The sequence below is a fragment of the Lagopus muta genome, assembly GCF_023343835.1.
Source record: "Lagopus muta isolate bLagMut1 chromosome 37 unlocalized genomic scaffold, bLagMut1 primary SUPER_37_unloc_5, whole genome shotgun sequence".
NCBI classification, from domain to species: domain Eukaryota; kingdom Metazoa; phylum Chordata; class Aves; order Galliformes; family Phasianidae; genus Lagopus; species Lagopus muta.
Window position 1 is genome coordinate 1 of NW_026040166.1, and position 26,186 is coordinate 26,186.

Consider the following 26,186-nt stretch of genomic DNA (forward strand, 5'->3'; position numbering starts at 1 on the left):
ACACTGGGGTGACATTGGGGTGACATTGGGGTGACATTGGGGTGACACTGGGGGTGACATTGAGGTGACATTGGGGTGACATTGAGGTGACACTGGGGTGACATTGAGGTGACATTGAGGTGACACTGGGGTGACACTGGGGTGACATTGAGGTGACATTGGGGTGACATTGGGGTGACACTGAGGTGACATTGGGGTGACATTGGGGTGACATTGGGGTGACATTGAGGTGACATTGAGGTGACACTGGGGTGACACTGGGGTGACATTGAGGTGACATTGGGGGTGACACTGAGGTGACATTGGGGTGATGAGGTGACATTGGGGGGTGACACTGAGGTGACACTGGGGTGACATTGGGGTGACATTGGGGTGACACTGGGGTGACATTGGGGTGACATTGGGGTGACACTGGGGTGACATTGAGGTGACATTGGGGTGGCGATGGCCACCAACACGGGGTGGCATCAGGGTGGCATTGGGGGTGACATTGAGGTGACACTGGGGTGACATTGGGGTGACATTGAGGTGACACTGAGGTGACACTGGGGTGACACTGGGGTGACACTGAGGTGACACTGAGGTGACATTGAGGTGACATTGAGGTGACATTGCAGTGACATTGCGGTGACATTGAGGTGACATTGGGGTGACATTGAGGTGACATTGGGGTGACACTGAGGTGACACTGAGGTGACATTGAGGTGACACTGGGGTGACATTGCGGTGACATTGAGGTGACATTGGGGTGACACTGGGGGTGACACTGAGGTGACATTGGGGTGACATTGGGGTGACATTGGGGTGACATTGAGGTGACATTGAGGTGACACTGGGGTGACACTGGGGGTGACATTGAGGTGACATTGGGGTGACACTGAGGTGACATTGGGGTGACATTGAGGTGACATTGGGGTGACACTGAGGTGACATTGGGGTGACACTGGGGTGACATTGAGGTGACATTGGGGTGGCGATGGCCACCAACACGGGGTGGCATCAGGGTGGCATTGGGGGTGACATTGAGGTGACACTGAGGTGACACTGGGGTGACACTGGGGTGACACTGAGGTGACACTGAGGTGACATTGAGGTGACATTGAGGTGACATTGCAGTGACATTGCGGTGACATTGAGGTGACATTGGGGTGACATTGAGGTGACATTGGGGTGACACTGAGGTGACACTGAGGTGACATTGAGGTGACACTGGGGTGACATTGCGGTGACATTGAGGTGACATTGGGGTGACACTGAGGTGACACTGAAGTGACATTGCGGTGACATTGGGGTGACACTGGGGTGACACTGAGGTGACACTGAGGTGACACTGAGGTGACATTGGGGTGACATTGGGGTGACACTGAGGTGACATTGGGGTGACACTGGGGTGACATTGGGGTGACACTGGGGTGGCACTGAGGTGACATTGGGGGTGGCGATGGCCACCAACACGGGGTGGCATCAGGGTGGCATTGGGGTGGCCAAGGCCATCAGCATGGGGTGACACTGAGGTGACATTGAGGTGACACTGAGGTGACATTGGGGTGACATTGGGGTGACAAAGGCCACCGCCGTCCCCTCTCACCTGGCATCCAGTGACCGTGCCAGGATGTGGAGGCAGTTGACCACAGCTGGAGCGTCTGTGCCTGGGGAGGGGACAGGAATGGGGGGGGGGGACATCGGGGGGAGGGGACATCAGGGGGGGAGGGGACATCGGGGGGGGGGTGACATCAGAGGGGGAGGTGACATCAATGGGGGGGAGGTGACATCGGGGGGGGAGGGGACATCAGTGGGGGGAGGTGACATCAGAGGGGGGAGGGGACATCGGGGGGGGGAGGTGACATCGGGGGGGGAGGGGACATGAGAGGGGGAGGTGACATCGGGGGGGGGGAGGTGACATCAGAGGGGGGAGGGGACATCAGTGGGGGGAGGGGACATCAGAGGGGGGGAGGGGGCATCAGGGGGGGAGGGGACATCAGAGGGGTGGGGTGACATCAATGGGGGGGAGGTGACATCGGGGGGGGAGGGGACATCAGGGGGGGGGGAGGGGACATCAGAGGGGAGGTGACATCAGAGGGGGGGGGTGACATCAGGGGGGGGAGGGGACATCAGGGGGGGGGAGGTGACATCAGTGGGGGGAGGGGACATCAGAGGGGGGAGGGGACATCAGGGGGGGAGGGGACATCAATGGGGGAGGTGACATCAGAGGGGGGGAGATGACATCAGAGGGGGGAGGTGACATCAGAGGGGGGGAGATGACATCAGAGGGGGGAGGGACATCAGAGGGGGGAGGGGACATCAGTGGGGGGAGGTGACATCAGGGGGGGGGAGGTGACATCAGAGGGGGGAGGTGACATCAGAGGGGACCCCCCCGTGCCCCCATGGCCCCACAGCCCCCTTACCAAAGAGGGTGACGCGATGGCGGACGAGCGCGGCCAGCTTGCAGAACAGGCTGAAAGAAGGCGGGGGGGGGGGGGTCGGCAGGGAGCCCCCCACAATGGGGGAGACCCCAAAGCCCCCATCCAGGGGATGCTGGGGGGCAGCAGGGTGGGAGGGCGCCCCACACACGGGGGTCCCGTGCTTCCTCCCCCCCCCCCCCCACCTGGTGATCATCTCCTTCTCCTTGTTGGACGCGTGGCCGCCGCTGCCCAGCACTTTGGCGGGGGTGGAGAGGAAGTAGAGGCAGTGGTTGTGGAAGTACTGGTTGATGAGGGGCAGCAGGATCTGGGGGGACAGCGGGGGTCAGGGGGGCCTGAGGGGTCGGGGGGGGCAGGGGGGGCAGGGGGGGATGTGTGGGGTCGGGGGGGGGGATGCAGGGTCAGGGGGGGACGTGTAGGTTAGGAGGGGATGCAAGATGGGGGGGGGGGGATGTGTGGGTCAGGAGAGGCCATGGGGGGTGATGGGGGGATGTGTGGGGTCAGAGGGGGACATGTGGGGTCGGGGGGGGGGGATGCAGGATTGGGGGGGGCGGGCATGTGGGGTCAGGGGAGGCCATAGGGGGTAAGGGGGGGGACATGGGGTCAGGGGGGGACGTGTGGGGTGACGGGGGGGATGTGTGGGGTCAGGGGGGATGTGTGGGGTTGGGGGGGGATGCAGGATTGGGGGGGGGGGCATGTGGGGTCGGGGGGGGCAGGGGGGGGCAGGGGGGGATGTGTGGGGTCGGGGGGGGATGCAGGGTCAGGGGGGGACATGTGGGTCAGGGGAGGCCATGGGGGGTCAGGGGAGACGTGTGGGGTCAGGGGGATGCGGGGTTGGGGGGGGACGTGTGGGGCAGGGGAGGCCGTGTGGGGTGATGGGGGGGATATTTGGGGTCAGAGGGGGGCGTGTGGGGTCAGGGGGGGGATACAAGATTGGGGGGGGAGGGACATGTGGGTCAGGGGAGGCCATGGAGGGTCAGGGGGAGACATGGGGTCAGGAGAGGCCATGGGGGGTGATGGGGGGAATGTGTGGGGTCAGAGAGGGACGTGTGGGGTCAGGGGGGGATGCAGGATTGGGGGGGGGGCATGTGGGGTCAGGGGAGGCCATAGGGGGTAAGGGGGGGATGTGGGGTGAGGGGAGACCATGGGGGGCCAGGGGGGGATGTGTGGGGTTGGGGGGGATGCGGGGTCAGGGGAAACCATGTGGGGTGATGGGGGGATGTGCGGGGGTCAGGGGGGGGACGTGTGGGGTCGGGGGGGGGATGCAGGATTGGGGGGGGGGGCATGTGGGGTTGGGGGAGACCATAGGAGGTAAGGGGGGGGATGCGGGGTCAGAGGGGGATGTGTGGGGTTGGGGGGGCTTGTGGGGTCGGGGGAGGCCATGGGGGGTCAGGGGAGGATGTGTGGGGTCAGGAGGGGATGCAGGGTTGGGGGGGGATGTGGGTTCAGGGGAGGCCGTGTGGGGTGATGGGGGGGGATGTGTGGGGTCAGAGGGGGACGTGTGGGGTTGGGGGGGGGGATGCAGGATTGGGGGGGGGGGGGCATGTGGGGTCAGGGGAGGCCATAGGGGGAAAGGGGGGGACGTGGGGTCAGGGGAGGCCATGTGGGGTGACGGGGGGGATGTGTGGTCAGGGGGGGATGTGTGGGGTTGGGGGGGGATGCAGGATTGGGGGGGGGTCGCAGCTGACCTTGGCAAAGAATTTGATCTCCTGCTCGTGGGGCGACTTCTCCACGCGGCCGCTGCTCACCACAGCCTCTGGGGGGGGACGTGGGGGTCAGCGGGGGGACATTGGGGGAGACACAAGGGGGGGGGATATGGGGGGACATTGGGGGCCACAAGGGGGTGGGGACGGACACAGGGGGACATTGGGGGCCACGGGGGGACATTGGGGGACATTGGGGGGGGATATGGGGGGACATGGGGGGACATTGGGGGCCACGGGGGGACACGGGGGGGTGGGGGGGGACATGGGGGGACATGGGGGGACATTGGGGGACATGGGGGGACACTGGGGGACACGGGGGGGTGGGGGGGACATGGGGGGGACATTGGGGGCCACAAGGGGGGGGAACATTTGGGGACAGGGGGGGGACATGGGGGGACATTGGGGGCCACGGTGGGGTGGGGGGGACACAGGGGGACAATTGGGGGCCACAGGGGGGGGGGGGACACGGGGGGACATTGGTGGACATGGGGGGACATGGGGGAACATTTGGGGACATGGGGGGGGACATGGGGGGACATGGGGGGGTGGGGGGGACATTGGGGGACATGGAGGGACACTGGGGGACATTGGGGGACATGGGGGGACATTGGGGGCCACGGTGGGGTGGGGGGGACATGGGGGGACATTGGGGGACATGGGGGGACATTGGGGGGGGGACATGGGGGGACATGGGGGATATGGGGGGACATTGGGGGCCACGGGGGGGTGGGGGCCATGGTGGGGTGGGGGGGACATGGGGGGACATTGGGTGGTCAGCAGGGGGACATTGGGGGCCACAAGGGGGTGTGGACAGACACAGGGGGACATTGGTGGACATGGGGGAACACTGGGGGACATGGGGGGGTGGGGGGGACACGGGGGGACATTGGGGGCCATGGGGGGGTGGAGGGGACATGGGGGGGACATGGGGGGGACACTGGGGGCCACAGGGGGGTGGGGACATGGGGGGACATTGGGGGACATGGGGGGGTGGGGGGGACATGGGGGGACACTGGGGGCCACAGGGGGGTGGGGACAGACACAGGGGGACATTGGGGGCCATGGGGGGACATTGGGGGGGGGACATGGGGGGACATGGGGGAACACTGGGGGACATGGGGGGACATGGGGGGCCACAAGGGGGGGGGGGACACGGGGGGGACATTGGGGGCCATGGGGGGTGGAGGGGACACGGAGGGACATTGGGGGGCCACAAGGGGGGGGGACACGGGGGGGACATTGGTGGACATGGGGGGACATGGGGGGGACATGGGGGGACATTGGGGGCCACAAGGGGGGGGGGACACGGGGGGGACATTGGGGGACATGGGGGGACATGGGGGAACATTTGGGGACACGGGGGGACATTGGGGGGGGACATTGGGGGCCACAAGGGGGGGGGGACACACGGGGGGACATTGGGGGACATGGGGGGGTGGGGAGGGACATGGGGGGACATTGGGGGACATGGGGGGGACACTGGGGGACATTGGGGGCCACGGTGGGGTGGGGAGGACATTGGGGGACATTGGTGGACATGGGGGAACATTTGGGGACACGGGGGGACACGGGGGGGACATGGGGGGGACATTGGGGGACACGGGGGGGGTGGGGGGGGACATGGGGGGACATTGGTGGACATGGGGGGACATTGGGGGCCACAAGGGGGGGGGGGGGACATGGGGGAACATTGGGGGCCACAGGGGGACATTGGGGGACATGGGGGAACACTGGGGGACATGGGGGGACATGGGGGGACACAGGGGGACACGGGGGGACATTGGTGGACATGGGGGGGTGGGGGGGGACATGGGGGGACATTGGGGGACATGGGGGGACATTGGGGGGACATTGGGGGACACGGGGGGGACATGGGGGGACACTGGGGACCACGGGGGGATACTGGGGGATATGGGGGGACATTGGGGGCCACGGGGGGGTGGGGGGACATGGGGGGACATGGGGGAACATTTGGGGACATGGGGGGACACAGGGGGGACATGGGGGGACATGGGGGGACATTGGGGGCCACAAGGGGGGGGTGGGTGGACATTGGGGGACATGGGGGGACATGGGGGGGGACATGGGGGACATTGGGGGCCACAAGGGGTGGGACATGGGGGGGACATTGGGGGCCATGGGGGGGTGGGGGGACATGGGGGGACATGGGGGGACATTGGGGGACATTGGGGGGGGGATATGGGGGGACATGGGGGGACATTGGGGGCCACGGGGGGCAGCGGCGCCGTACCCAGGTGTGCGATGAACTCCTGCGAGACGTCCATCCAGCGCAGCAGCTGCTGCAGGAAGCCGTAGGCGAAGCGCTTCTCGATGGAGGACGTGTCCAACTCCATGTCCTTCAGCCCCCTGCGGGGGGGGGGCAGGCAGGGCTCAGACCCCCCCCCAAAAGCCTCCGAGCCCCCCAAGCCCCCCGGCCCCCCCCAACGCACCGGGTGACGGCGTAGCCATGGAGCTGCAGGAACTTGAGCAGCTCCTGCGCCTTCTCGCGGTCGCGCGCCTTCTCCTTGGCCGTCAGCGTGTCGTACGGCACCAGCAGGGGGTGGGAGCCCCCCCCTGGCACAGGGGTCAGCAGCCAAAGGGGGCGGCCGTGGGGCAGCGCTCATAGGGGCAGATCCACGGGGGATCCGTTGGGGGAACAGTGGGGGACCAGTGGGGGACCAGTGGGGGACCAGTGGGGGAATCATTGGGGAACCATTGGGGGACGATTGGGGATCCATTGGGGATCCATTGGGGGACTGTTGGGGAACCATTGGGGATCCATTGGGGAATCATTGGGGGGACCACTGAGGATCCATTGGGGATCCATTGGGGGACCAGTGGGGAAACATTGGGGGACCATTGGGGGAAACACTGGGGAACAATTGGGGAATCATTGGGGGATCATTGGGGATCCGTTGGGAAACCATTGGGGGACGATTGGGGATCCGTTGGGGATCCATTGGGGGACCAGTGGGGAAACATTGGGGGACTATTGGGGGACCATTGGGGGATCATTGGGGAACCATTGGGGATCCATTGGGGGACCATTGGGGGACCACTGGGGGACCACTGGGGGATCATTGGGGATCCACTGGGGAAAGACTGCGGGACCATTGGGGAAACACTGGGGGACCATTGGGGGAAACATTGGGGAATCATTGGGGAACCATTGGGGATCCATTGGGGGACCACTGGGAATCCATTGGGGATCCATTGGGGGACCACTGGGGGACCATTAGGGAATCATTGGGGAATCCATTGGGGGACGATTGGGGATCCGTTGGGGAACCATTGGGGATCCATTGGGGAACCACTGGGGAACTACTGGGGAACTACTGGGAATCCATTGGGGGACGATTGGGGATCCGTTGGGGATCCATTGGGGGACCACTGGGGATCCATTGGGAAACCATTGGGGATCCATTGGGGAACCATTGCGAAAACATTGGGGAACCACGGGGGAATCATTGGGGATCCATTGGGAAACCATTGGGGAACCATTGGGGATCCATTGGGGGACCATTATGGAACCACTGGGGAAACACTGGGGATCCATTCAGGAAACACTGGGGGACCACTGGGGAACGATTGGGGAATCATTGGGGGATCACTGGGGATCCATTGGGGAAACATTGGGGATCATTGGGGACCATTGGGGAAACACTGGGGGACCATTGGGGATCCGTTGGGGAACCATTGGGAAACATTGGGGATCCATTGGGGATCCATTGGGGAAACATTGGGGAAACATTAGGGAATCATTGGGGAATCATTGGGGAACCACTGGGGGACCATTGGGGATCCATTGGGGGATCCATTGGGGAATCATTGGGGAACCATTGGGGGACCACTGGGGAACCATTGGGGGACGATTGGGGATCCACTGGGGGACCATTGAGGGACCATTGGGGAACCATTGCGAAAACATTGGGGAACCACAGGGGAATCATTGGGGATCCATTGGGAAACCATTGGGGGACCATTCGGGATCCGTTGGGGATCCATTGGGGATCCACTGGGGAAAGATTGGGGGACCATTGGAGAATCATTGGGGGACCATTGGGGGACCATTGGGGAACCATTGGGGAACCATTGGGGGACCAGTGGGGAAACATTGGGGGACCAGTGGGAATCCATTGGGGAACCATTGGGGAATCATTGGGGGACCAGTGGGGATCCGTTGGGGAACCATTGGGAAATCATTGGGGATCCATTGGGGGAAACATTGGGGAAAGATTGGGGGACCATTGGGGAAACACTGGGGGACCATTGGGGATCCATTGGGGGAACCACTGAGGGACCATTGGGGAACTACTGGGAATCCATTGGGAAACCATTGGGGAACCATTGGGGAACCATTGGGGGACCACTGGGAATCCATTGGGGAACCATTAGGGATCCAATGGGAAAACATTGGGGATCCATTGGGGAACCATTGGGAAACATTGGGGATCCATTGGGGATCCACTGGGGAAAGATTGGGGGACCATTGGGGAAACACTGGGGGACCATTGGGGAATCATTGGGGATCCATTGGGGAATCATTGGGGATCCACTGGGGATCCATTGGGGAACCACTGAGGGACCATTGGGGAACTACTGGGAATCCATTGGGAAACCATTGGGGGATGATTGGGGATCCATTGGGGATCCACTGGGGGACTGTTGGGGGACCACTGGGGAATCATTGGGGAATCATTGGGGATCCATTGGGGATCCATTGGGGGACCACTGGGGGACCATTGGGGATCTATTGGGGATCCATTGGGGAATCGTTGGGGAACTACTGGGGATCCACTGGGGAATCATTAGGGATACACTGGGGAAACATTGGGGATCAATTGGGGATCCATTGGGGATCCATTGGGGGACCCTTGGGGATCCATTGGGGAACCATTGCGAAAACATTGGGGAACCACGGGGGGAATCATTGGGGATCCATTGGGGAACCATTGGGGAACCATTGGGGATCCATTGGGGAAACATTGGGGAAACATTGGGGATCCATTGGGGATCCATTGGGGGACCACTGGGGGACCACTGGGGATCCATTGGGGATCCATTGGGGATCCACTGGGGGACCATTGGGGATCCACTGGGGATCCATTGGGGAACCATTGGGGAACCATTGGGGAATCATTGAAGAACCATTGGGGAACCATTGGGGATCCATTGGGGGAACACTGGGGAATCATTGGGGAACCATTGGGGATCCATTGGGGATCCATTGGGGAAACATTGGGGAATCATTGGGGAACCACTGGGGGACCATTGGGGATCCATTGGGGAACCACGGGGGAATCATTGGGGATCCATTGGGGAACCATTGGGGGGACCGTTGGGGATCCATTGGGGATCCATTGGGGAACCATTGGGGAACCACAGGGGGACCATTGGGGATCCACTGGGGAACCATTGGGAGCACATGGAGGGGGAGCACTTATGGGGTCAGCTCTTATGGGGTCAGCTCTTATGGGGGCAGCACTTATGGGGCAGCACTTATGGGGGCAGCACTTATGGGGTCAGCACTTATGGGGGCAGCACTTATGGGGGCAGCACTTATGGGGGCAGATCCATGGGGAACCATTGGGGAACCATCGGTGACCACTGGAGGGTCCCAAATACGGCACCCGTGGGGGGCGCCGACCACAGGGGGACCCCATATGGGGTTGGGGGGCTGCGCACTTGGGGGGCGGGCGGGGGGCCGTGGGGCTGGGCTGCTCACCTTTGGCCTCCAGCTCCTGCTTCTTCTTGCGGCCCCACGTGTTGTGGTAATTCTCAGCCAGCTGCTCCGCCATCGCCTGCGGACGGGGATGGGGCCGGTTGTGGGGTCGTGGGGTCGGGGGTTATGGGGTCGTGGGTTATGGGGTCATGGGGTCGGGGGTTATGGGATTGTGGGTTATGGGGTCGTGGGTTATGGGGTCGTGGGTTATGGGGTCGTGGGGTTGTGGGTTATGGGGTTGTGGGGTTATGGGGTTGTGGGGACGTGGGTTGTGGGGTCATGGGGACGTGGGTTATGGGTCGTGGGGTCGTGGGGTCGTGGGTTATGGGGTCATGGGGTCGTGGGTTATGGGGTCGTGGGGTCGTGGGTTATGGGGTCATGGGGTTGTGGGATATGGGGTTGTGGGGTTGTGGGTTATGGGGTCGTGGGGTCGTGAGTCATGGGGTCGTGGGGTCGTGGGTTATGGGGTTGTGGGTTATGGGGTCGTGGGGTCGTGGGTTATGGGGTCGTGGGGACGTGGGGACGTGGGTTATGGGGTTGTGGGTTATGGGGTCGTGGGGTCATGGGGTCGTGGGGTCGGGGGTTATGGGGTTGTGGGGTTGTGGGGTCGTGGGGTCGGGGGTTATGGGGTTGTGGGGTTGTGGGGACGTGGGGTTGTGGGGTTGTGGGTTACGGGGTCATGGGGTCGTGGGTTATGGGGTCGTGGGGTCGTGGGTTATGGGGTCGTGGGGTCGTGGGTCGTGGGGTCGTGGGTCATGGGGTCGTGGGTCATGGGGTCGTGGGGTTGTGGGTCATGGGGTCGTGGGTTATGGGGTCATGGGGTCGTGGGTTATGGGGTCGTGGGGTCGTGGGTCGTGGGGTTGTGGGGTCGTGGGTCATGGGGTCGTGGGTCATGGGGTCGTGGGGTTGTGGGTCATGGGGTCGTGGGTTATGGGGTCATGGGGTCGTGGGTTATGGGGTTGTGGGGTCGTGGGTCATGGGGTCGTGGGGTCGTGGGGTTGTGGGTTATGGGGTCGTGGGTTATGGGGTTGTGGGGTCGTGGGTTATGGGGTCGTGGGGACGTGGGTTATGGGGTTGTGGGGTCGTGGGTTATGGGGTTGTGGGGTCGTGGGGTCGTGGGTTATGGGGTCGTGGGGTCGTGGGTTATGGGGTCGTGGGGTCGTGGGTTATGGGGTTGTGGGGTCGTGGGGTCGTGGGGTCGTGGGGTCGTGGGTTATGGGGTCGTGGGGTTGTGGGTTATGGGGTCGTGGGTTGTGGGGTCGTGGGGTTGTGGGGTCGGGGGTTATGGGGTCGTGGGTTATGGGGTCATGGGGTCGTGGGTTATGGGGTTGTGGGTTATGGGGTCATGGGGTCGTGGGGTTGTGGGTTATGGGGTCGTGGGGTCGTGGGTTATGGGGTCGTGGGTCGTGGGGTTGTGGGGTCGTGGGTCATGGGGTCGTGGGTCATGGGGTCGTGGGGGTCGTGGGTTATGGGGTCGTGGGGACGTGGGTTATGGGGTTGTGGGGTTGTGGGTTATGGGGTTGTGGGGACGTGGGGTTATGGGGTCGTGGGGCCGTGGGTTATGGGGTCGTAGGGTCGTGGGTTATGGGGTCGTGGGGTCGTGGGTTATGGGGTTGTGGGGTTGTGGGGTGGTGGGGTTGTGGGGTCGTGGGTTATGGGGTTGTGGGGACGTGGGTTATGGGGTTGTGGGGCCGTGGGTTATGGGGTTGTGGGTTATGGGGTTGTGGGGACGTGGGTTATGGGGTCGTGGGTTATGGGGTCGTGGGGTCATGGGTCATGGGGTTGTGGGTCGTGGGGTCGTGGGGTCGTGGGTTATGGGGTTGTGCGGACATGGGTCATGGGGTCGTGGGGTCGTGGGTCATGGGGTCGTAGGGTTGTGGGTTATGGGGTCATGGGGTCGTGGGTTATGGGGTCGTGGGGACGTGGGTTATGGGGTTGTGGGGTCGTGGGTTATGGGGTTGTGGGGGTCGTGGGTTATGGGGTTGTGGGGTCGTGGGTTATGGGGTCGTGGGGACGTGGGTTATGGGGTTGTGGGTTATGGGGGTCGTAGGGTCGTGGGTCATGGGGTCGTGGGGTCGTGGGTTATGAGGTTGTGGGGTCGTGGGTTATGGGGTCGTGGGTTATGGGGTCGTGGGGTCGTGGGTCATGGGGTCGTGGGGCCGTGGGTTATGGGGTCGTGGATTATGGGGTTGTGGGGTCGTGGGGTCGTGGGGTCGTGGGGTCATGGGTTATGGGGTCGTGGGTTATGGGGTCATGGGGTTGTGGGTTATGGGGTTGTGGGGACGTGGGGTTGTGGGGTTGTGGGTTATGGGGTCGTGGGGTCGTGGGTTATGGGGTTGAGGGGTCGTGGGTTATGGGGACGTGGGTCATGGGGTTGTGGGGTCGTCGGTTATGGGGTCGTGGGGTCGTGGGTTATGGGGTCGTGGGGTCGTGGGGTCGTGGGGTCGTGGGTTATGGGGTCATGGGGTCATGGGTTATGGGGTCATGGGGTCGTGGGGTTGTGGGTTATGGGGTTGTGGGGTTGTGGGGTCGTGGGGTCGTGGGGTCGTGGGGTTGTGGGGTCGTGGGGTTGTGGGTTATGGGGTCGTGGGTTGTGGGGTCGTGGGGACGTGGGTTATGGGGTTGTGGGGTCGTGGGGTTGTGGGTTATGGGGTCGTGGGGACGTGTGTTATGGGGTCGTGGGGTCGTGGGTCATGGGGTTGTGGGGTCGTGGGTCATGGGGTCGTGGGGTTGTGGGTTATGGGGTCGTGGGGTCGTGGGTTATGGGGTCGTGGGGTCGTGGGTCATGGGGTCGTGGGGACGTGGGTTATGGGGTTGTGGGGTCGTGGGTCATGGGGTCGTGGGGTCGTGGGTTATGGGGTCGTGGGTCATGGGGTCGTGGGGTCGTGGGTTATGAGGTTGTGGGGTCGTGGGTTATGGGGTCGTGGGTTATGGGGTCGTGGGGTCGTGGGTCATGGGGTCGTGGGGCCGTGGGTTATGGGGTCGTGGATTATGGGGTTGTGGGGTCGTGGGGTCGTGGGGTCGTGGGGTCGTGGGTTATGGGGTCGTGGGTTATGGGGTCATGGGGTTGTGGGTTATGGGGTTGTTGGGGACGTGGGGTTGTGGGGTTGTGGGTTATGGGGTCGTGGGGTCGTGGGTTATGGGGTTGAGGGGTCGTGGGTTATGGGGACGTGGGTCATGGGGTTGTGGGGTCGTCGGTTATGGGGTCGTGGGGTCGTGGGTTATGGGGTCGTGGGGTCGTGGGGTCGTGGGGTCGTGGGTTATGGGGTCATGGGGTCATGGGTTATGGGGTCATGGGGTCGTGGGGTTGTGGGTTATGGGGTTGTGGGGTTGTGGGGTCGTGGGGTCGTGGGGTCGTGGGGTTGTGGGGTCGTGGGGTTGTGGGTTATGGGGTCGTGGGTTGTGGGGTCGTGGGGACGTGGGTTATGGGGTTGTGGGGTCGTGGGGTTGTGGGTTATGGGGTCGTGGGGACGTGTGTTATGGGGTCGTGGGGTCGTGGGTCATGGGGTTGTGGGGTCGTGGGTCATGGGGTCGTGGGGTTGTGGGTTATGGGGTCGTGGGGTCGTGGGTTATGGGGTCGTGGGGTCGTGGGTCATGGGGTCGTGGGGTCGTGGGTTATGGGGTCGTGGGTCATGGGGTCGTGGGGTCGTGGGTTATGAGGTTGTGGGGTCGTGGGTTATGGGGTCGTGGGTTATGGGGTCGTGGGGTCGTGGGTCATGGGGTCGTGGGGCCGTGGGTTATGGGGTCGTGGGGTCGTGGGTTATGAGGTTGTGGGGTCGTGGGTTATGGGGTCGTGGGTTATGGGGTCGTGGGGTCGTGGGTTATGGGGTTGTGGGGTCGTGGGTCATGGGGTCGTGGGGTCGTGGGTTATGGGGTCGTGGGTCATGGGGTCGTGGGGTCGTGGGTTATGAGGTTGTGGGGTCGTGGGTCATGGGGTCGTGGGGCCGTGGGTTATGGGGTCGTGGATTATGGGGTCGTGGGGTCGTGGGTTATGAGGTTGTGGGGTCGTGGGTTATGGGGTTGTGGGGTCGTGGGTTATGGGGTCATGGGTTATGAAGTTATGGGGTCGTGGGGTCGTGGGGTCGTGGGGTCGTGGGGACATGGGTTATGGGGTTGTGGGGTCGTGGGTTATGGGGTTGTGGGGTTGTGGGTTATGGGGTTGTGGGGTCGTGGGTTATGGGGTCGTGGGTTATGGGGTCGTGGGGTCGTGGGTCATGGGGTCGTGGGGTCGTGGGGTTGTGGGTTATGGGGTCGTGGGGTCGTGGGTCATGGGGTCGTGGGGCCGTGGGTTATGGGGTCGTAGGGTCGTGGGTTATGGGGTCGTGGATTATGGGGTCGTGGGGTCGTGGGTTATGGGGTTGTGGGTCATGGGGTCGTGGGTTATGGGGTTGTGGGTCATGGGGTCGTGGGGTCGTGGGGTCGTGGGTTATGGGGTCGTGGGGTCGTGGGTTATGGGGTCGTGGGGTCGTGGGTTATGGGGTCGTGGGGTCGTGGGTTATGTGGTTGTGGGGTCGTGGGGTTGTGGGGACGTGGGTTATGGGGTCGTGCGGTTGTGGGGTCGTGGGTTATGGGGTTGTGGGGACGTGGGTTATGGGGTCGTGGGGTTGTGGGTTATATGGGGTTGTGGGTTATGGGGTCGTGGGGGTCGTGGGGTTGTGGGGTTATGGGGTCGTGGGGGACATGGGTTATGGGGTCATGGGGTCGTGGGTATTGGGGTCGTGGGTTATGGGGTTGTGGGGATGTGGGTTATGGGGTCGTGGGGTCGTAGGGTCGTGGGTTATGGGGTTGTGGGGTCGTGGGGTCGTGGGTTATGGGGTTGTGGGGTCGTGGGTTATGGGGTCATGGGGACGTGGGTTATGGGGTTGTGGGTTATGGGGTTGTGGGGTCGTGGGGTCGTGGGTTATGGGGTCGTGGGGTTGTGGGTTATGGGGTTGAGGGGTCGTGGGTTATGGGGTCGTGGGGTCGTGGGTTATGGGGTTGAGGGGTCGTGGGTTATGGATCGTGGGGTCGTGGGGTCGTGGGTTATGGAGTCATGGGGTTGTGGGTCATGGGGTCGTGGGGACGTGGGTTATGGGGTCGTGGGTTATGGGGTCGTGGGGACGTGGGTTATGGGGTTGTGGTGGTCGTGGGTTATGGGGTCGTGGGGTCGTGGGGTCGTGGGTTATGGCGTTGTGGGGTCGGGGGTTATGGGGTCGTGGGGTCGGGGGTTATGGGGTTGTGGGGTCAGGGGTTATGGGGTCGTGGGGTCGGGGGTTATGGGGTTGTGGGTTATGGGGTCGTGGGTTATGGGGTTGTGGGGTCGTGAAGTCATGGGGTCGTGGGGTCGTGGGTTATGGGGTCATGGGGTCGGGTGTTATGGGGTTATGGGGTTGTGGGTTATGGGGGTTATGGGGTCATGGGGGTCGTGGGTTATGGGGTCGTGGGTTATGGGGTCGTGGGTTAAGGGGGTCGTGGGTTATGGGGTTGTGGGTTATGGGGTCGTGGGTTATGGGGTTGTGGGGTCGTGGGTCATGGGGTCGTGGGGTCGTGGGTTATGGGGTTGTCGGGTCGTGGGTTATGGGGTCGTGGGGACGTGGGTTATGGGGTTATGGGGTCATGGGTTATGGGGTCGTGGGGTTGTGGGGTCGTGGGGTCGTGGGTTATGGGGTTGTGGGGTCGGGGGTTATGGGGTCGTGGGGTTGTGGGGTCGTGGGGTCGGGGGTTATGGGGTCGTGGGGACGTGGGTTATGGGGGTCGTGGGGTTGTGGGTTATGGGGTTGTCGGGTCGTGGGGATGTGGGGGTCGTGGGGTCGTGGGTTATGGGGTCGTGGGGTCGTGAGTCATGGGGTCGTGGGGTCGTGGGTTATGGGGTTGTGGGGGACGTGGGGTCGTGGGGTCGTGGGTTATGGGGTTGTGGGGTCGTGGGTCATGGGGTCCTGGGGTCGTGGGTTATGGGGTCATGGGGACGTGGGTTATGGGGTTGTGGGTTATGGGGTTGTGGGGTCGTGGGGTCGTGGGTTATGGAGTCGTGGGGTCGTGGGTTATGGGGGTCGTGGGGTTGTGGGTTATGGGGTCGTGGGGTTGTGGGTTATGGGGTCGTGGGGACGTGGGTCATGGGGTCGTGGGGTCGTGGGGTCGTGGGGTCGTGGGGTTATGGGGTTATGGGGTTGTGGGTTATGGGGTCGTGGGTTATGGGGTCGTGGGGGTCGTGGGTCATGGGGTCGTGGGGCCGTGGGTTATGGGGTCGTAGGGTCGTGGGTTTATGGGGGTCGTGGATTATGGGGTCGTGGGGTCGTGGGTTATGGGGTTGTGGGTCATGGGGTCGTGGGGTCGTGGGGTCGTGGGTTATGGGTTGTGGGGTTGTGGGGGTCGTGGGTTATGGGGTCGTGGGGTTATGGGTTATGGGGTCATGGGGTCGTGGGTTATGGGGTCGTGGGGTTGTGGGGTTGTGGGGGTCGTGGGGTCGTGGGTTATGGGGTCATGGGGTTGTGGGTCATGGGGTCGTGGGTTATGGGGTCGTGGGGTCGTGGGGTCGTGGGTTATGGGGTCGTGGGGTTGGGGGTTATGGGGTTGTGGGTCATGGGGTCATGGGGTCGTGGGGTTGTGGGTTATGGGGTCGTGGGGTCGTGGGGTCGTGAGTCATGGGGTTGTGGGGTCGTGGGTTATGGGGTCGTGGGGTCATGGGTCGTGGGGTTGTGGGGTCGTGGGTTATGGGGTCGTGGGGTTGGGGGTTATGGGGTTGTGGGTCATGGGGTCATGGGGGTCGTGGGTTGTGGGGTCGTGGGTTATGGGGTTGTGGGGTTGTGGGGTTGTGGGGTCGTGGGTTGTGGGGTTATGGGGTTGTGGGTTATGGGGTCATGGGGTCGTGGGTTATGGGGTCATGGGTTATGGGGTCGTGGGGTCGTGGGGTTATGGGGGTCGTGGGGCCGCAGGTTGTGGGGCTGAGGGCTGTGGGGCCTCACCTGCAGCTCTCGGGACAGCGTCACCCCCGAGAGGTCGATGGGCTGCGGGTTGTAGCCATGGCTGGGGTCGTAGGTGGCCTGGGGGGGGACGTGGGGGCCGGGGGTCACTGCGCCGCCCCATAGGCGCCCCACAGGGAGGCCTCTGCGCCCCCCGGCCCCACCTGGGCGGACTGGGAGATCTTGCGCGTCTTCTTCTTCTCCGCCTTGTCGTCGTCGCCCTCCCGCGCCTTTTCCACCATCCACCTCCCACGCCAGCATCGCCTTCAGAGACTCCTTGATGGGCCAGCGGTAAATTTCCTTGTCCTGGGGGCAGAAGGGAAGCAGTGGGGCGGGAATCAGTGGGCGGGATGGGAATCAGTGGGGAGGGAATCAGTGGGGTGGGAATCAGTGGGGCAGGAATCAGTGGGAATGGATGGGAAACAGTGGGAGTGGGAATCAGTGGGGTGGGAATCAGAGGGACGGGATGAGGAATCAGTGGGGTGGGGTAGGAAAGAGTGGGGATGGATGGGAAGCAGTGGGGCGGGAAACAGTGGGGATGGATGGGAAGCAGTGGGGTCAGAAGGGAACCAATGGGGTCGGATGGGAACCAATGGGGTCAGAAGGGACCCAATGGGGTCAGATAGGAATCAATGGGGTTGGATGGGAATCAATGGGGTCAGAAGGGAATCAATGGGGTCAGATGGGAACCAATGGGGGTCAGATGGGAATCAGTGGGGTCAGAAGGGAATAAATGGGATTGAATGGGACCCTATGGGGTCAGAAGGGAATCAATGGGGTCAGAAGGGAATCAGTGGGGGGGGATGGGAATCAATGGGGTCAGAAGGGACCCAATGGGGTCAGAGGGGATGGGAATCAATGGGGTCAGAAGGGACCCAATGGGGTCAGAAGGGAATCAATGGGGTGGGATGGGAATCAATGGGGTCAGAAGGGAATCAGTGGGGTCAGAAGGGACCCAATGGGGTCAGAAGGGAATCAATGGGGTCAGAAGGGAATCAGTGGGGTCAGAAGGGAATCAGTGGGGTCAGAAGGGACCCAATGGGGTCAGAAGGGAATCAATGGGGTCAGAAGGGAATCAATGGGGTGGGATGGGACACAATGGGGTCAGAAGGGACCCAATGGGGTCAGATAGGAATCAATGGGGTCAGAAGGGACCCAATGGGGTCAGAAGGGAATCAATGGGGTCAGAAGGGAATCAATGGGGTCAGAAGGGAATCAATGGGGTCAGAAGGGAATTAATGGGGTCAGAAGGGAATCAATGGGGTCAGAAGGGAATCAATGGGGTTGGATGGGAATCAATGGGGTCAGAAGGGACCCAATGGGGTCAGAAGGGAATCAATGGGGTCAGAAGGGAATCAATGGGGTCAGAAGGGAACCAATGGGGTCAGAAGGGAATCAGTGGGGTCAGAAGGGAATCAATGGGGTGGGATGGGAATCAATGGGGTGGGATGGGAATTGGTGGGGTCAGAAGGGACCCTATGGGGTCAGAAAGGAATCAGTGGGGTTGGATGGGACCCAATGGGGTCAGAAGGGAAGCAGTGGGGTGGGATGGGACCCAATGGGGTCAGAAGGGAATCAATGGGGTCAGAAGGGAATCAATGGGGTCAGAAGGGAATCAATGGGGTCAGATGGGAATCAATGGGGTCAGAAGGGAAACAATGGGGTCAGAAGGGAATCAATGGGGTCAGAAGGGAAACAATGGGGTGGGATGGGAATCAATGGGGTCAGATAGGAATAAATGGGGTCAGATGGGACCCAATGGGGTCAGAAGGGAATCAATGGGGTCAGAAGGGACCCAATGGGGTCAGAAGGGAATCAATGGGGTGGGATGGGACCCAATGGGGTCAGAAGGGACCCAATGGGGTCAGAATGGAATCAATGGGGTGGGAAGGGCCGCTGTGGGGCGGGCTGGAGGCACCTTCTCGGAGAAGGTCTTGTAGGGCCGCAGCATGGGGTGCGTCTTGGCCTCCTCGTCCACCGTCTCGCCGTAGCTCCAGTTGTTCTGGATCTGCCCAGGGAGCTCGAGATGAAGGTTGGGGGGCGCAGGGGGTCCTGGGGGGGGTTGGGGGTCTGGGGGTCTGGGGACCCACCTTCTCGAAGGCCCATTTCTCGTGAGTGAACTCGGCGTATTTGTTGATGAAGCCGTCCAGCTTCTCTGGGATGATGACACTGCGGGGGGCAGCACAGCACATGGGGGGCAGGGACCCCACATTGTCCCATGGGGGGCAGGGACCCCACATCACCCCATGGGGGGCACGGACCCCACATCACCCCATGGGGGGCAGCACAGCACATGGGGGGCAGGGACCCCACATCACCCCATGGGGGGCAGGGACCCCACATCCACCCCATGGGGGGCAGCACAGCACATGGGGGGCAGGGACCCCACATCACCCCATGGGGGGCAGCACAGCACATGGGGGGCAGGGACCAATTGTCCCATGGGGGGCAGGGACCCACATCATCCAATGGGGGGGCAGAGACCCCAAATCGTCCCATGGGGGGCAGGGACCCCAAATCATCCAATGGGGGGCAGGGACCCCAAACTGTCCCATGGGGGCAGCACAGCACATGGGGGGCAGGGATCCCACATCCACCCCATGGGGGGGCAGGGACCCCACATCATCCCATGGGGGCAGAGACCCCACATTGTCCTATGGGGGGCAGAGACCCCACATCGTCCCATGGGGGGCAGGGACCCCAAACTGTCCCATGGGGGGCAGGGACCCCACAGCATCCCATGGGGGGCAGAGACCCCACATTGTCCCATTGGGGGCTGAGACCCCACAACATCCCATGGGGGGCTGAGACCCCACATCGTCCCATGGGGGGCAGGGACCCCACATCCACCCCATGGGGGGCAGGGACCCCAAAATTGTCCCATGGGGGGCAGAGACCCCACATCACCCCATGGGGGGCAGAGACCCCGCATCGTCCCATGGGGCACAGGGACCCCAAACTGTCCCATGGGGGGCAGGGACCCCGCATCGTCCCATGGGGGGCAGAGACCCCACATCACCCCATGGGGGGCAGAGACCCCACATCATCCCATGGGGGGCAGGGACCCCACAACATCCAATGGGGGGTGGAGACCCTGCATCCACCCCATGGGGGGCAGAGACCCCACATCCACCCCATGGGGGGCAGAGACCCCACATCATCCCATGGGGGGCAGGGACCCCGCATCATCCCATGGGGCACAGAGACCCCACATCCACCCCATGGGACATGAAGACCCCACATCCACCCCATGGGGCACAGAGACCCCATAGTCCTGCAGTGGATAAGGGGACCCCCACCCATCCCATCAGACACGGGGACCCCCCACCCATCCCAGTGACACGGAGACCCCCCCCCCCCCCCCATGAGGACCCCCCACCTCCCTCACAGCAAAGCTTTGGGGCTGACCTCACCTCCCCCCCCCCAGGACCAGGACAAAACCCCACTCCCAGCCCAGCGCTCGCAGGGACCCCAGACCCATTTCCCCAGCGCCGGGGAGGAGCCGGGAGGAGCGGGGGCAGGGATGGGGGGGGGGGGGGCGTCCCTACTTGAGGGTCTCGACGGGTTTGGGGTCGAAGTTGCCCTCGGCGTCCACCGACGCTTTCTTCTCGGTCTTGGAGGAGTAGCTGGCGTCCACGTAGTCGGGGGGCAGAGCGCCGGCGATGGCGCAGAGGCACGGGCATGGCCAGCTTGTACAGCTCGGGGTCGAAGCGCTGGGGGGCACGGGGGGCTGGGGGCAGCGTGCGGACGGAGCCCACAGGGACCCCATGCAGAGCCCACGTGGAACCCATACAGACCCCGTATAGATCCCATATAGATCCCATATAGATCCCATATACACCCCCATATAGAACCCATATAGAACCCATATAGAACCCATATAGATCCCATATAGATCCCATATACACCCCCATATAGATCTCATACACATCCCATATAGAACCCATATAGAACCCATATAGACCCCATATAGATCCCATATAGATCCCGTATAGAACCCACATAGACCCCATATAGATCCCATATACAACCCATGCAGACCCCATATAGACCCCATGCAGACCCCATATAGACCCCATGCAGACCCCACATGGACCCACACAGCCCCCACGTGGAACCCATATAGACCCCATATAGATCCCATATAGAACCCATATAGATCCCATATAGATCTCATATAGATCCCGTATAGACCCCATATAGAGCCCATAAAGATCTCATACACATCCCATATAGAACCCATATAGAACCCATATAGACCCCATATAGATCCCATACAGACCCCATACAGACCCCATATAGATCACATATAGATCCCATATAGACCCCATATAGATCCCATATAGATCCCATGCAGAACCCATACAGACCCCATATAGATCCCCATATAGAACCCATATAGACCCCATACAGATCATATATAGACCCCATATAGACCCTATATAGATCCTATATAGAACCGATATAGATCCCATATAGATCCCATATAGACTCCATATACACCCCATGCATACCCATTGCAGAACCCATATAGACCCCACGCAAACCCCACACGGACTCCATACAGACCCCATATAGACCCTACACAGACCCCATATAGAACCCATATAGATCCCATATAGACCCCATATAGATCCCATATAGATCCCATATAGATCCCATATAGATCCCATATAGACCCCATATAGATCACATATAGACCCCATATAGACCCCATAAAGATCCCATACAGACCCTACACAGACCCCATATAGACCCCATATAGAACCCATACAGACCCCACATAAACCCCATATAGATCCCATATAGACCCCATATAGACCCCATATAGACTCCATATAGATCCCATATAGACCCCATATAGACCCTACACAGACCCCATACAGACCCCATACAGACCCCATGCAGACCCCACACGGACCCACACAGCCGCCACGTGGAACCCATACAGACCCCATATAGACCCTATATAGATCTCATATAAACCCCATACAGACCCCATATAGAACCTATATAGACCCCATATAGACCCCATATACAACCCATATAGATCCCATATAGGACCCCATATAGATCCCATATAGATCCCATATAGACCCCATATAGATCCCATATAGACCCCATATAGACCCCATACAGACCCCAATATAGATCTCATACACATCCCATATAGAACCCATATAGAACCCATATAGACCCCATATAGATCCCATATAGACCCCATATAGACCCCATATAGATCCCATATAGACCCCATACAGATCATATATAGACCCCATATAGATCCCATATAGACCCTATATAGATCTCATATAGACCCCATATACATCCCATATAGATCCCATATACACCCCCATGCAGACCCCACGCAGAACCCATATAGATCCCATATAGAACCCATATAGATCCCACATAGATCCCCTATATACCCCATGTGGACCCCACACAGACCCCATATAGATCCCCTATAGACCCCACATGGACCCCACACAGACCCCATATAGAACCCATACGGACCCCATATAAACCCCACGCAGACCCCACAGAGACCCCATATAGACCCCATACAGACCCCACACAGACCCCATATAGACCCCACATAAACCCCATATAGACCCCATGCAGACCCCACGCATGCCCCAACCCAGCCCCCCACCCCAGCCCCACATCCCACCCCCCATACCCTCACCCCCATCCCAGCCCCCCATCCCAGCCCCACACCCCCCCCGTCCCCCCCCAGCCCCACACCTTGTGCGCCAGGGGACTCAAAGATGCCCCAGAAGAGCTTTCGGGTGAGGTGCAGCTCCTCCTCTGAGCTCACCCCATAGTTGGGCCAACCGCTGGGCAGGCAGGTAATACTTCCAGCAGCGCTCGTAGTGATTGGTCAGCAGCTGTGGGGACACCGGGGGGGGGCGTGGGGGACATCATTGGGGTGAGATGGGGACATCATTGGGGTGATGTGGGGACATCATTGGGGTGACATGGGAACACTATAGGGCGAGATGGGGACATCATTGGGGTGAGATGGGGACATCATTGGGGTGATGTGGGGACACCGAGGGGGGGCATGGGGACACCATGGGGTGACATGGGGACATCATTGGGGCGAGATGGGGACACTATGGGGGTGACATGGGGACACCATGGGGGTGACACAGGGACATCATTGGGGTGAGATGGGGACATCATTGGGGTGAGATGGGGACATCAATGGGGTGAAATGGGGACATCATTGGGGTGAGATGGGGACATCAATGGGGTGAGATGGGGGACACCATTGGGGTGATGTGGGGGACATCATTGGGGTGAGATGGGGACATCAATGGGGTGAAATGGGGACACCATTGGGGTGAGATGGGGACATCATTGGGGTGACGTGGGGACATCATTGGGGTGAGATGGGGACATCATTGGGGTGATGTGGGGACACTATGGGGTGAGATGGGGACACCATTGGGGTGATGTGGGGACATCATTGGGGCGACATGGGGACATCATTGGGGTGAAATGGGGACATCATTGGGGTGATGTGGGGACATCATTGGGGTGAGATGGGGGACACCATTGGGGTGATGTGGGGGACATCATTGGGGTGAAATGGGGACATCATTGGGGTGAGATGGGGACATCATTGGGGCGACATGGGGACATCATTGGGGTGAAATGGGGACATCATTGGGGTGATGTGGGGACATCATTGGGGTGAGATGGGGACACCATTGGGGTGATGTGGGGGACATCATTGGGGTGAAATGGGGACATCATTGGGGTGAGATGGGGACATCATTGGGGGTGACATGGGGACACCATGGGGTGAGATGGGGACATCATTGGGGTGAGATGGGGACATCATTGGGGTGATGTGGGGGACATCATTGGGGCGAGATGGGGACATCATTGGGGTGACACAGGGACACCATTGGGGTGAGATGGGGACATCATTGGGGTGATGTGGGGACACCATTGGGGTGAGATGGGGACACCATTGGGGTGAGATGGGGACACTATGGGGTGAGATGGGGACATCATTGGGGTGATGTGGGGACATCAATGGGGTGAGATGGGGACACCATTGGGGTGATGTGGGGACATCATTGGGGGTGAGATGGGGACATCATTGGGGTGAGATGGGGACACCATGGGGTGACATGGGGACACCACTGGGGCGAGATGGGGACACTATGGGGTGCAATAGGGACATCACTGGGGTGATGTGGGGGACACCATGGGGTGACATGGGGACACCAAGGGGGGGACATGGGGACACCATTGGGGCAAGATGAGGACACTATGGGGTGAGATAGGACATCAGTGGGGTGATGTGGGGGACACCACTGGGGCGAGATGGGGACACTATGGGGTGCAATAGGGACATAACTGTGGTGATGCAGGGACACCATGGGGTGAAATGGGGACATCTCTGGGGTGAGATGGGGACACCGTGGGGTTAAATGACACAGGGATGCCATGGGGTGACACGGGGACGCCATGGGGTGAGATGGGGACACTATGGGGTGAGACAGGGACACCACTGGGGTGACGCAGGGACGCCATGGGACGCCATGGGGTGACATGGGGGACATCACTGGGGTGAGATGGGGACACCGTGGGGTTAAATGAGGACGCCATGGGGTGACACGGGGACGCCATGGGACGCCATGGGGTGACATGGGGACACCGTGGGGTGAGATGGGGACACCGTGGGGTGACACGGGGATGCCATGGAGTGAAATGGGGACACCGTGGGGTGACACGGGGACGCCATGGGGTGACACGGGGATGCCATGGGGTGAAATGGGGACGCTATGGGGGTGAAATGACACAGGGATGCCATGGGGTGAGATGGGGACATCATTGGGGTGACACAGGGATGCCATGGGGTGAGATGGGGACACCATGGGGTGAAATGACACAGGGACGCCATGGGGTGACACGGGGACGCTATGGGGTGAAATGACACAGGGACGCCATGGGGCGACAGCTGGGGTCCCCCAGGTCCCACCTTGAGCGGCATCTTGGCGAACTCATTGAGGATGGGGACGTCGAAGACGAGGCGGCGCAGGAGGTGCTGCAGCATGGAGGGCCGGATGTACCTGAAGGGGGCGGCGTCAGAGGGGCGTCAGTGGGGCGTCAGTGGGGCGTCAGTGGGGCAGCAATGGGGCAGCAATGGGGACGTCAATAGGGACACCAATGAGGTTGTCGGTGGGGTCATCAGTGGGGCCACCAATGGGGGCACCAATGGGGGCATCAATGGAGCCATCAATGGGGCAGCAATGGGGCAGCAATGGGGCATCAATGGAGCCATCAATGGGGCAGCAATGGGGCCATCAACGGGGTCATGAGTAGGGCCATTAATAGGGCCATCAATGGGGCCACCAATGGGACATCAATGGGGCCACCAATGGGGAAGCAATGGGGGCAGCAATGGGGCCATCAATAGGGCCTTCTATGGGATATCAATGGGGGCATCAGTGGGGCATCAATGGGGCCATCAACGGGGTCATGAGTGGGGCCACCAATGGGACATCAATGGGGCATCAATGGGGCATCAATGGACCACCAATGGGGCGGCCATGGGGCACCAAAAGGGCATCAACGGGACATCAATGGGGCACAAACGGGGCATCAGTGGGACATCAATGGGGCAGCAATGGGGCAGCAATGGGGCATCAATGGGGCATCAATGGGCCACCAATAGGGGACATCAATGGGGCAGCCATGGGACATCAATGGGCCACCAATGGGCCATCAATGGGGCAGCCATGGGCCATCAATGGGGCAGCCATGGGCCACCAATGGGGCAGCCATGGGGCAGCCATGGGCCACCAATGGGGCAGCCATGGGGCATCAATGGGACACCAATGAGCTATCAATGGGGCATCAATGGGGCAGCCATGGGGCAGCCATGGGGCATCAATGGGGCACCAACAGGGCATCAATGGGCCACCAATGGGCCACCAATGGGACATCAATGGGACATCAATGGGGCATCAATGGGGCAGCCATGGGCCACCAATGGGCCACCAATGGGACATCAATGGGTGGCAGCCATGGGGCACTAACAGGGCATCAATGGGCCACCAATGGGCCACCAATGGGGCATCAATGGGGCAGCCATGGTGGCAGCAGCGGGGCACCCACCGGCACAGGGGCCATCAGGCACTCCTCGATGGCGTCGCGCTGCGCCTTGGTGAGCGCGCGGCCGCGCGACAGGCGGTAGATTGGTGTGCAGCATGGAGTCCACCATGATGGCGCGGTGCTCCGTGCCCGCAAACAGCGGCGCGCATTTGGTGATGAGCGGCAGCACCGCCACGCACAGGTAGCGGTTGAGCGCCAGCGCCATCTCCGTCGTGCTGAAGGCCGCCTGCGGGGGGCGCCGTCAGGGGGGGCAACAGCATGC

At 61.6% G+C, this 26,186-nt stretch overlaps 2 protein-coding genes and 1 long non-coding RNA gene across 7 annotated transcripts in view; 1 reads left to right on the plus strand and 2 right to left on the minus strand.

Annotated features, from left to right (window-relative positions):
* Positions 1-56: 56 nt before the first annotated feature.
* On the plus strand, positions 57-1,014 carry LOC125687549 (uncharacterized). 5 transcript variants are annotated; one of them, XR_007374177.1, is made up of 5 exons: positions 57-229; positions 340-438; positions 496-572; positions 772-804; positions 905-1,014. It is a non-coding gene; the product is annotated as an uncharacterized LOC125687549 (long non-coding RNA). The 5 variants fall into 5 exon arrangements; XR_007374175.1 differs by lacking the exon at positions 772-804 and having other exon boundaries at positions 861-1,011; XR_007374176.1 differs by lacking the exons at positions 340-438; positions 772-804 and having other exon boundaries at positions 57-273; positions 529-572; positions 883-1,011.
* A 126-nt stretch (positions 1,015-1,140) lies between these two features.
* Positions 1,141-26,186, minus strand: part of LOC125687547 (ryanodine receptor 1-like) — a 36,159-nt gene continuing 11,113 nt past the window's right edge. The window contains 21 exon segments of the mRNA XM_048932723.1: positions 1,141-1,649; positions 2,406-2,455; positions 2,606-2,727; positions 4,109-4,176; positions 6,378-6,493; positions 6,577-6,700; positions 9,852-9,927; positions 16,790-16,867; positions 16,951-17,031; positions 17,033-17,092; positions 18,705-18,794; positions 18,877-18,955; positions 20,335-20,465; positions 20,467-20,499; positions 22,535-22,546; positions 22,548-22,637; positions 22,639-22,677; positions 24,789-24,879; positions 25,928-25,935; positions 25,937-26,008; positions 26,010-26,150. Of these exon segments, the coding sequence (XP_048788680.1) occupies positions 1,585-1,649; positions 2,406-2,455; positions 2,606-2,727; positions 4,109-4,176; positions 6,378-6,493; positions 6,577-6,700; positions 9,852-9,927; positions 16,790-16,867; positions 16,951-17,031; positions 17,033-17,092; positions 18,705-18,794; positions 18,877-18,955; positions 20,335-20,465; positions 20,467-20,499; positions 22,535-22,546; positions 22,548-22,637; positions 22,639-22,677; positions 24,789-24,879; positions 25,928-25,935; positions 25,937-26,008; positions 26,010-26,150 (1,626 nt within the window). The 3' untranslated portion in view covers positions 1,141-1,584.
* Positions 20,449-22,420, minus strand: LOC125687546 (uncharacterized). Its single transcript, XM_048932722.1, has 2 exons — positions 21,796-22,420; positions 20,449-21,751 (listed from the first exon to the last, which is right to left on the minus strand). The coding sequence occupies exons 1-2, from the start codon at positions 22,074-22,076 to the stop codon at positions 21,004-21,006; spliced, it is 1,029 nt and encodes a 342-aa protein (XP_048788679.1). The 5' UTR covers positions 22,077-22,420; the 3' UTR covers positions 20,449-21,003.

Excerpts from the sequence above, each read along its gene's own strand:
- LOC125687546 (XM_048932722.1), bottom strand. The coding sequence starts at position 22,076 with ATGGGATCTATATGGGGTCTATATATGATCTGTATGGGGTCTATATGG. Across the intron at positions 21,752-21,795 it reads TCTATATGGGGTCTATATAG|GGTCTATATGGGGTCTGTAT; the intron begins GTTCTATATGGG and ends AGATCTATATAG.